The sequence below is a fragment of the Nymphaea colorata genome, chromosome 3, assembly GCF_008831285.2.
Source record: "Nymphaea colorata isolate Beijing-Zhang1983 chromosome 3, ASM883128v2, whole genome shotgun sequence".
In the NCBI taxonomy this organism is placed as follows: domain Eukaryota; kingdom Viridiplantae; phylum Streptophyta; class Magnoliopsida; order Nymphaeales; family Nymphaeaceae; genus Nymphaea; species Nymphaea colorata.
This window is the reverse complement of record NC_045140.1, coordinates 21,230,245-21,241,069: the sequence shown is the minus strand read 5'-3', so window position 1 is coordinate 21,241,069 and position 10,825 is coordinate 21,230,245. Positions and strand designations below refer to the sequence as shown.

The 10,825-nt window shown below is 37.5% G+C and overlaps 1 protein-coding gene across 4 annotated transcripts; it reads left to right on the top strand.

The window, feature by feature from the left end:
• The first annotated feature begins 1,821 nt into the window (after positions 1 to 1,821).
• On the top strand, positions 1,822 to 8,759 carry LOC116249869 (putative B3 domain-containing protein Os03g0621600). Of its 4 annotated transcripts, none has more exons than XM_050077124.1 (6): positions 1,822 to 2,355; positions 3,067 to 3,456; positions 3,781 to 3,960; positions 5,305 to 5,499; positions 7,251 to 8,279; positions 8,524 to 8,759. In XM_050077124.1, exons 1-4 carry the CDS (start codon positions 2,230 to 2,232, stop codon positions 5,389 to 5,391), a joined length of 783 nt encoding a protein of 260 aa, XP_049933081.1. In that variant the 5' UTR covers positions 1,822 to 2,229; the 3' UTR covers positions 5,392 to 5,499; positions 7,251 to 8,279; positions 8,524 to 8,759. The 4 variants fall into 4 exon arrangements, with proteins under 4 accessions (XP_049933081.1, XP_049933080.1, XP_049933079.1 ...); XM_050077123.1 differs by having other exon boundaries at positions 1,824 to 2,355; positions 5,202 to 5,499; positions 7,251 to 7,397; XM_050077122.1 differs by having other exon boundaries at positions 1,824 to 2,355; positions 5,202 to 5,499; positions 7,251 to 7,421.
• Positions 8,760 to 10,825: the final 2,066 nt, after the last annotated feature.

Sequence of the window (10,825 nt, the reverse complement as noted above, 5' to 3'; positions counted from 1 at the left end):
CCTGGCAAAGGCCACAGGAATCTGTAATCCTGCCATATTTGTTCAAATGTATTTGACATGGATTTGGTGAAAGTTTTTCGGCAATAGCTTAGATTCACAGTTCTAAAAATCTGCAGTTTGGTAAAACTGTGAATTGTGGTGGGCTCACATTAATATTCATCCGTCACATCTCAGATTTGGGCTAATCAAATTGGATGTAGTCGAATCAGTTGGATTTATTTCAACACATCGATTATAAATATCGATTCGTCTTTGGTAGTGGTGTGGTTCATCGTATATTGCATTAGAAGTGCTCAAGCAGTTGTCTATTATTAACATGTCATCCACCCGCTTACAGCGATCGATAAGTAAATACTAAAACTTTTAGTTTATCATTTAAAACAGGTTTAGTTCACCTGCTAGAAGGAATAACGGTTTTTAAAAAAAATAAAAAAACTGAAATGACATGAATGCCTGGAGGAGGATTTCATAGTGAATGCCAAACATAGAACTGGGGAAAATAAATTTGATGGGAAAAGATGCATACAGTGTTTATGCAATATAATAAATGATTTGGAATTAAAGGTGAAAATGGGGGGAGAGTGTAGATGACATAAAGAAAATTTTAAGGCTAGTCTATCTATTTGATGATAAAACAAACACAACAAGTTGCTTGCTGCGGTTAAACTCGCATCATTTGACGGAAGAATGAATATATCATATCTATATAGTTGTTGGGTATTTATTTAAACATAAACGGATTGCTTAGTTTTTTATGGGTTAATTAGAGAATGGTGAGAACAAAGAACGCATTTATGCTGCCACTATTTTTTGCCTTGCCTGCATCATCATAAGATGGCTAATATGCTATGCTGCTACATTTAACATAGTCATTATTATAATAGCTCTTATTTTAATCTTTAGATAAAAAGTGGCAATAGAAAGCTGTGTAAGTTCAACGCCGTTAATTTTTCAGCTTGAGTTTTTTCGTGGTTTTGTTTTTTACCAAAGCTTAAGATGGAAATAACAGGAATAAGACTGGAAGATTAGTCTAAGTTTGTTGAATCTATATCTCTTATTGTTTTCGCACACTTCGACGACTATTCACATTCATGAATTAATCGCGGGCAATTTCACGTAAACCAGTCTTCCAACTACCGTTATTTTAAAAGGGAATTTATTTTTCTTTATGATATTTTACAGATACCCATTCCAGATTTAAATTATTTTAAGTAACCACTTCATATGAAAAGTTATAAATAACCGTTCCATATTATAAAATAATTCACGTACGCACATTCCATTCCAGATAACAATTTCCATCTTCTGGCATAAGGTGAAATCGGTCTATGGAAGTGTTAAACGATTCCACCCCCTCCTCAGCTTTTATGTCATAAAACAAATCCCATGTTTCATGTTAAAATATAAAAAAATGAATTTACTCTTAAATTATTTTTCGGAATTTCAAAGTCACGGTTCCGAAGACGAGTCCCCAACAATTTTACATTTTTTATATCCTTTTCATCTTTTGCCTTTTGGCTTTGTAAATTACATTTGAAAATAATAATAATAAAGAGATTGTGCAATGGCCAACAGAAATAATATAAATTGGGAAGATGTTTTATAAGCTTAAACAGTTCTTGTAGTCTTCGTGGCTTTCGTTCGAAGGTTCTTTAGAAGCCTTCTTTTTTTGTAATTTTTTCACAAATATGATGAGAGATTCTGTTTCCACAAATATGATGAGAAATCTGTTACCCAACTGCAAATCGAATGAACAGTGAAAAATCCAATGGATGAGGTAACTAATCCTTTCTCTTAATAGTCCCATTTGATTACTAAGATGCGCCAACTACGTCTGAGTTTTGGAACAGGCTCCGAACGTGTGAACCTGTGATCCGATCGTAAGATGGTCTCCTCTCATCCGTCAATCACCCGATCCTGACTAATGGTTTGGTCGTCACCTCCAAGAAGAAGAAATGATGGGAATAAGTGAACGTACGCCGCCTATTTCTCTCAGGATTTATTGGAATGCTCATGACTTTGGTAGGCCCAAGAATCATTTTTGAGGATATCGAATGGGGAATGGCAGTCGCCGGCTGATCTCTCGCTCGCAGGACTCTGCCACTTCTGCGATGGATTTAGACATTACAATATTGACGATCTGTCATAAAATTCTTTGGTGTCGAAAGGCTTCATTTTCTGAAGCTGGTACTCATTGTAGACTTGGCTTCTCTCTGAAACCGGACTGAGATGCAGAGGTGTAAAGAATGTGGGGAGCCCGTAGGGCGGTTCCAGGAGAAGAAGCAAAGAATAATAGATAACGCGATTGGGTTGCGTTTCTTTAAGATCATGATCGGAGATTTCACTTCAAACCTTGTATGATTTTCTTTCATCTTCTTTGATTCCTCCGCACAGTGGGTCTTGTCGATGGGCAGTGCCACTGCGAATTAGTTCGGTTCTTTCCTTGCTTTATTTTTTCTTTGGGAGATTTCGAGTCGATGTGGCCATAACTCTTCATGGGGATTGCTTGTTCTTGTGTTAGAGTGCAGCTTCAAGTTTTGGCGGAGGGTTGGTTGTTCGTGAAGTCTCTTAATCGCTCTCTTCTGTCTGAACGAGAGAATCAGGGATTTCACAGTTAAATTCCCTCATCTGGAGATGTTCTTTGGAAAGAACGCTTCGCACAATTTTCTTCACAGTTGATTAACCACCTTTAAACTCTCTCTCTCTCTTTCTCTCTCTCTCTGCTTTTATTTTCACAATATGTTTTTTTAGAATTTATATACACCCTATCAGATTTTTGTATTTTTCGGTTCTTGTCAATCTGTAGGCTGAAATTCACGACCAATGTGTCAAAGATTTGTGTACTAAGAAATGTGCTTTTGTCTACCACGGCTATGGGTCAGATTTGGCTAAAAATAACAGGTAGGATGAGTTTAAGGATGCTTTTTAGGTGAGCTTGTCTTTATGCTTTTACTGCATAGTAAGTATGCTAAGGTTATTTTGCTTGCTTTTTGGGTCACCATTGGTTACATTATTTTTTCCTTTTCATTGCATCTATTCATTTCTACCAATTTGTTGTCTCCACAGTGCATTCCTCCAGCCTTTGCAAGTCGTATCAGGGTGGACAAGTGCGCCACTGCCACCTTAAATAACCGCACATCTATCCCCTGGCCTGTGAAAGTACATTGGGAAAACAATCTTTTGTTTCTAGGAGATGGTTGGCGAGAATTTGCTGAGCATCATTCTCTGCAATATGGAGATTTTCTGGTGTTTAATCACAATGGTGACTTGGATTTTGATGTCCAAATATTTGATAGAAGTGGGTGTGAAAGGGTGGCTGCACACCTCGCCAAGAGGGGGAAGGTACACAAGGTGGAGGAAGAAGCTAAAGAGCCGCACGGTCCATCAAAAGGTCCTTTGAATGACTCACTCGTCTTGGGAGGAGCCATGGGGAAAAAACCACTGAATCCTGGAAAAGTAAGCATTTCCTTCTTTTTTCCCCCAAATCTGGTATCCTGATTGATATCTGAAGAATGCGTTTCTCTAGTTATTTGCATCAGAATTGCGAAGTGAATAATATTTGGCTGTTTGATTATGTCCCAATCTATGCTTTTCCGAATAATTAGGTCTTGACTTCTACAGAACATGACTACCTTGACTACCCTCTGGTTCTCTCTCTGCATTGGGTGCTACTCTTACTTTCTTTTTGTTTTAATCCATGTGGGTCGTTTTAGTGAGTGCAGTATCTGAGAAAAACTGGTTTGGCTTTTATTCTGATCAGAAGTGTGGTTGTTATCTCAGGCTCTCTCTCTTTCTGATCATCCTGCATTCATGTCCACTTATCGATATGCTTCAGGACGGCGGGAAGTTACCAAAGAAGAAAGGCTGCAAGCTTTAGAAGCAGCTCACAGCTTGAAACTAAATCGACCTCATTTTACAGTTACCATGTCTGAATCAAATGTCTACATGAGATTTACGGTGGTAAGATTTCCCCTTAAATTTTGCATTCTATGTTTAAATTGTCAACTGTAATGCATAAGGTATGACTGTTGTATGCAAATGACATTTTTACCTTCCAAATGGTTTTTCCACCATTTCTCACTTTTTTCATGAGCAATTAATAAAGGAAATTTTCACCATCATTTTTCAGGTTTTATGGATATATATCCTTTTTTTGCTCCTTGTATAGCCAATTCTTCCACATAGTCAAAATGTCTTACTTTATATTGATTATTAATCTTTTCTAGTCATTTGTATGGATGGGCTGTTCTCTTGGGCATCATAAAGTTGCATTATCTCATAGACCTTTTAAATTTCTTTGCAAACTCCAAACATCAAGCCTGACAGCTTTGGGTGCCTGGAAAATGAAGAATATCACGATCATTTAATCCAGGATTAGTTTCATAAACCATTTTGGCTTGTAATATATCCATTCAAGTTTTCAGCAGTGAACATAACTTAGTTCATTATCTTCTTCCTGTTACTGCTTAAGCAACTTGAAAGCTCGGGCTAGACAAACATTCCCCAGATTATGCCAAGTGGTGCACCTCCTTCAACTTGAAAGTCCTAAGCGGACTTCCTGATGAGATGGATGGAGGAGCTCTTTCTTGTCTTCAACTTGTATATTTCCTTGTTTTCATACTCTTATAATGAATTGACTTGCAGTTTTGTGTCTGTGTGCATGTGCGCACCAGTCATTCAGGTCACACCTTTGATTCTTTTGCATGTAGTTTGTGACCACAGATCTGTTTTCAGGTTGTTCTACAAAATAAAATTATGGTATAAACGATGTGGATGCTGATATCATAATTTTGTCTATATTAATTGTTTGGAACTGTTTGATGCTACATCGATCAATATGGCCATTAAAATTCAGTTTTTGACTACCTTATTCTTGTTGAGCTAATCAGCATGACCTTAGTGCGTTTCATGTATGAATCTCTAGACCCCTTCATGGTCTGTCAAGCCTTGAGATGCCTCACAATTTATCTTGTCTTGCTGCATAAGCCTCTTTTACATTGTCTCATGATTAGTTTATGCATATGCAATTGCATATATTCGGCAAGGAACTTCATCTTTTCTGTTTTAGATGTACATCATGTGCCCACATAATTGACTTCTTGCTTCTCTTTTATGGTTTGCCCTGTATATTGAACTTTATTTTGATTTCATTCCTATAAATTGAGTTTTATGTGATTGCTTGCCAACAAATTTCTCCACAGAGCATACCAAGGAGTTTTTTGCTCAAATGTTGCTTGAACAATGAAGTAACTCTTCGAAACTCAAATGGTATGTCATGGCAAGTCGGATGTTGTTACCATGCAGATGGCCGTGCTGAATTTATACGTGGTTGGGGCCCTTTTTCGCTTGCTAATAATTTGGAAGAAGGAGATGTGTGTGTTTTTGAGTTAACTCACGAGGACTCTGCGATGGATGTACACATTTTCAGGGTGGTGGATGAAACTACCCTACCTTTTCCATGCCAAAAGCTGCCCAAGAAATCATCCAAGCAGAAGAAAGGTTGAAGCTTTTGAGTTTTTTTGCTCACGTACTTTTTGTCCCCAGTTCAGCTGAGCAGTACTTTTTTTGTGTTGGTTATGTTCATCTTTTGTGTTAATGGCCAGGGCTACTTGAACATCTTTTGGTTTTTGCCTTCATGTTAATAGGATTACCATACTAATGTGATATTTTTGACGTTCACAAAAGCTCAATTTCAAGCATTTCAGTTTGAGAGCGCAGCTTTTTTCTTAAAACAATAGTTAAATGGTTTGCTTAAATTGCCATGGGGATAATCATTGTTAATACAGCTAGAATTCTGAAATTGGTCTTTATGATGGTATGTCGAGAAGGAATAAAACAGTAGTTACAGCATTATCTTGCTGCTCATGTCTTCAACTGAGTTAACTTCAGGGGAGTCAAAGGAGTTGGCACTTGGCACAGTAGAGATGGCGGCTCCATTTTCATGGGCATAATCAATAACGTCTACAGAGGGGTGTAAGATCACGGTTTTCCTTTAGGAGATGCTTTACAAAAATGAACTAATGTCAAACTCGATAATGAACACAGTTCCCGTCACTGTAGGTTTCCATTTTGCTTTCCATGATTGTCTGACCCTTGCAGCCTGAAGTCTATGATGTGCTGAGATAAGCTCGCCACCATTAATTTGGACCATCATAATCAAAGCAAGAGCAAAGAACCGAATTGGTGAAACCAAGCTCGCTGAATTTCAAATTCTGGCAATGGAAGGGAGCCAATTTGAATCGAGTGGAGCAACTGGTACCGAAAAAGCCCTTTAAACACTGGGATCAGGTAGGAACAAGTCTGACCCGATCAAAACTCAGCGCATTAGCGGCCCATCTAATTGCCTTTCCAAAAGAAAGAAAAAGGTTGTCACTAATTTCTCTGTTTAGTGATTGATGTAAGGGAAGGCCAAGGATACTGAGAAATAATGGGCAAACTAGGGAGTCTGACAATAAGCGGCAACCAGTTGCTTGCATAGCTTAATTTTAGAATACAACTAGCCGATGCATCTATACCGTTATCTTCGGCAGAGGACCATTGGAAAATTTCTTGTCATGGGCCTTTCATCTAGAGCTTTCAAAGGATTGGGGTTCTTGCTGTGGAAATTTTCCAATGGCACGTCAGACATGCTTTGACACATGATCAATATTCTTTTCTTGGGGAAGAAAACATAAGTGGAGGCACTAGCAGTCCTATACATAAGCAGAGAAACTGAGTGATCGATGAGTTTTCTTTGTCCATCTTGCAAGCAAATGATGAAGTTGGTAGTGCTAATTGTCATAATGAACATAAAACTGTGCATCTTCATGTCCTCTGGTATAAATAGCACAAGTGTTGAAATGGCATTTTTTGCAGCAAACCTTTTATTGGGGCAGCCAAACTCAGCTGCTCCATTCAGTTGCCTGATACTTCCAGCTTTATCTTCATTTTATGTTTAATGTAGCTGAACTTCGTTGACATGATAATGGAAATGCTTCTAATTTAATGTTTCCAACACATCTTCATTTGGAGGAAGTTTATGTTTTAATACGAAGTATTTTTTCTAAAATAATTTTTTTAAATATCAGTTTTGTTTTATTTTAGGAAGGGCATTGCTGTATTTTGACGGACCTAAACATTCTATGGTCAATTATTAGTTGACGATCAGGGTGAACGCATTCCGATCACATGCACACATTGTAAGGAAGGAGATGCGCTCTCTCTCACTCTCATTTAATCGACTCTTTCTCTCTCTGCCTCTCTCATCGCAGGCTGCGGCCATTGGAGATACTTACCTCTGCAAGCTAAGTTTTTGTTGCAAGTATTTTTGGCTCGTAGACATGAAGAGGTCCGAGCTGTGTCATGAGAGCTGCCTGGGAGAAAAGGAGATGGCGCCAGAGTATTTCTTCACGATCATGGTTAGCGACTTCGATTCCATACTAGTGAGCGTCGCCAATCGCCAAGCCTTTTCTATTACGTGTTTATTTTCTGCTTGTTCTTTTTTCTTTTTTTTGAAGGTTGGTTTCTCTGTTTCATGCCGGAACTGCGTATCAGTATCATGTTCTTCTCCTTTCCCTCTGTACATGTTCTGTGATATCCACCAATCCTCTCGACATGATTTATGCGATTTTCTGCCTTTAGGCTTTGCATTACTTCTTGGTTCGTCTCACTAAAAGAACACTCTTGTAAAGGTTACCTACTTGTCTGGTGCTTGTTGTGCAATATGAAATCCATTATATTTTAGATTACCGTACCTTGTTTTTTTAACAGGACATGGCTATGGTAAACTCTATTATGGTTGTTACAATATGATCAGACGAATCAAATATTTTCTTTTCAAACTTTGAGACTATTTTTCCCGGTTGCTTGCTTGATCTTTCACTGAGATAATCTTGATGAGACTCGTAGATTCAGTGGGCTCTAATATTAATGAAGTGTCAAAAGAATCAGTAATTTGATCGGATGATGAACATACCTTTTTCTTTCTCCACCATCACCCTTGGTGTATATGTAAATGCAAATTAACTTCGGCTCTGTTAGTTTCAATCTTCATTCATTTTTTTAGGCGCATACTTTTTCGTTTCGCAAAATTCTGTGAAATCCCCACCTTTTCCTTTATTGCGAAAAGACATTTTTCAATACTACCAACGTGGAAGAAATGAAAGAAAAAGAATCTAAAGATGAAAACTTCGGCCTCCCACAAGAAGTTTGGAGAAGAAGGTCATGAACATGAACCACATGATATTTCCTATGTTCGTCCCTCCAGAAGGACTCAATGTCATGGCCGACTTCAGATAAAGGTAAAGAGTACCTCACGAATTATTCATTATCCAATTAATTAATTATTTTCTCTTTCGGTTTAGCATTTTTTTTTAAAATTTTTTTATAAATGTCTTCTGATAAATTATTGTTATTGTTATTGCACATTGGATAGTATTGCACAAACTACAAACTTTGGTGTCATGAAAAGAATTGGTGCAAATTTTATGCGCACTATTTACGCATGAATATGAAGCCAACCAAACTTTAATTGGATTTGAACAGGAAACACCTAGTCCGAACAAGCCTCTCATCTTCAATGCTCGCTATATATCAGGAGGACGACGATCTGTGACGGTCAGAGAGAGGAAGAGGGCAGTGGCTGCTGCTAAATCTTTGACTCTAACTCGTCCACAATTCATGCTAGTGATGAATGTGTATAAAAGATTTAATGTAGCATGCGTTCTTCTCTTGTTCAATAAATTAGAGGAAATTTATGGTGAGGATGCCCTGTACACTCATCTCATGACATTTTCCTTGTATTTCTTATATTTCTCTTTTGCGTAGGGATTCATGCTTATGATCTAAACATGCGCCCTCAGAGATCTGATATATATATAACAATGCCAGCAGGATACAAAACCTTGAAATCAGTGGTAGAATGTTAATACTCAAATATTGACTATGCTTTAAAAAATCACAAGTTCGTTCTGCCCTTGATAAAGAAATCCTCCCCACCGAAATCCAAGAGAACAAAAGAAAGAAGGAAAGAATAACTGCACAGGAAATATAGAATTTGGCTGAAGTCTATGACAAATCCGCCTACACTGTAAACTTTTGGGCTGTCGAGTTGACCACAAACGCCATATAAATGAAGAAGGAAAAGGAAAAACTAAGAATTTGGAGACACTGAAAACAATTTGAGCGACAACAATTAAAGGCCTATGTCATAGATTACTAGACAAATAAGAACTTTTGAAACACATTATTTGAACCAACACCATATAAATGAACAACTCAGTCAAAAAATCACGAATTTGTTTGAAAAAAAAAAAAGATGTCATGAAAGGAAACATGTCAAGCTTATTTCTTTAAACTCAATGAATTTATTCTCTTTTTTTAAGTAGGAGTGGGCATCGGGCTGGGCTGGGCCGGGTTGGTGAAACCGGGCCTAGGTTGGCTCGATTGGCCCGGTACCCAAAACCCAGGCCCGGCTCGAGATATAAGAAAATAATATTTTAAAAATAACAAAATAAATTTTAAATATAAAATATATTTTTAATAAAAATATATATATTATTAAAATAAAAAATAAAAAACTATTTTTTAATCCTTTATAGGCCGAATCGAGTCGATCTGAACCCACTGGATGGCTCGGCCTGGGACCCAACTGCACTTTTTAACAAATGAGACAACTTAGAAAGCACCATTCATGCATGTCACTTGGCTGGCTCTTAAGTACCATGAATGCAGTTTTCCACAAATCCGATTATATGAATAAACAACCATAAAAATCAAGTGCCAAGATTAAATTTAATAATTTTTATAAAATTGATGGCAAAAAATTTTTGAATCATAAAATATAATTTAAACACCAAATTTCAATTTTTTTTATGTTTCCACATAATTTGCATTTACGTGTAAAAATTAAATTTATGAAAAACAACTTAAAAATAAATTAAAACAATAGGCGTAAGAAGTCAGTTTCTATGTCAAACTATGATGACATCGATCCTTTTCAAGTATTAATATGCAAGTTGAATGATGACAAGAATTTACACTGCTACCAAGCCTCTAAGTGTTGAAAAAATGAAGAAGAATGGAGGAAACTTCGACCTTTAACTTCGCTTAAGTAATAGGACTTAAATCAAAGATACAGAGGTTAGGTCGAACAAAGAAAAAGACAAAAAAGCCCCTAGCACATTAGACTCCACACTAACTACCCTTGCCCCAGATTAATAATTGCAAGAGAGATGCCCATCTATGTGAAGACGTGTGCTCTCCTTTTAATTAATCGCTTCTTCTATTCACCACTACTACTCTTTTGTTTTGATCAAACATTATTCTAACACAACATCATTTTCTTTATTGGTAACTTTCTCACGTTATGTGTCACCATTCCATTCTCGCCTTTCCCATTTCTAATTTCAAGTCAAGAGGCACAGTTTAGTTTAGCTGGTCGAGATGATGAGTTGATGGAAATTTAAATGTTAGTTTCATTTTTTAGGGTGTTATTCTTTGTTTAAGAGAAAATGATAGATGAAGAACAGTATTTACAGCAGTGAAAATAACGGAGGATATTTTGAAAATAACGGAGGATGCAACTTGCCAAGCAGCAGAGCCCGAAAACGGGAGTAGAGTAAGTCTCCTCTCACTTCCTCTTTTTTATTAAAAGGCAAAAGGGACAAATGGTCGCGGGTCCCACCGGCTCGCCCTTCCCTCTTCGGGCACATGGGAGGAGGGAGCAGGCAGGCGTACATGGCGATGCCGTTGGCCATTTAGACGTTCATCCTCACCGTCCCTTCCCCTCCATCGACGGCTGAGAGGCATCACCACCACCCTCTTTCACTTTCCCCCTTCCTTTTTT

Excerpts from the sequence above, each read along its gene's own strand:
- LOC116249869 (XM_050077123.1), top strand. The coding sequence starts at position 2,230 with ATGCAGAGGTGTAAAGAATGTGGGGAGCCCGTAGGGCGGTTCCAGGAG. Across the intron at positions 2,356-3,066 it reads GAGATTTCACTTCAAACCTT|TGCATTCCTCCAGCCTTTGC; the intron begins GTATGATTTTCT and ends TTGTCTCCACAG. Across the intron at positions 3,961-5,201 it reads TCTACATGAGATTTACGGTG|AGCATACCAAGGAGTTTTTT; the intron begins GTAAGATTTCCC and ends ATTTCTCCACAG.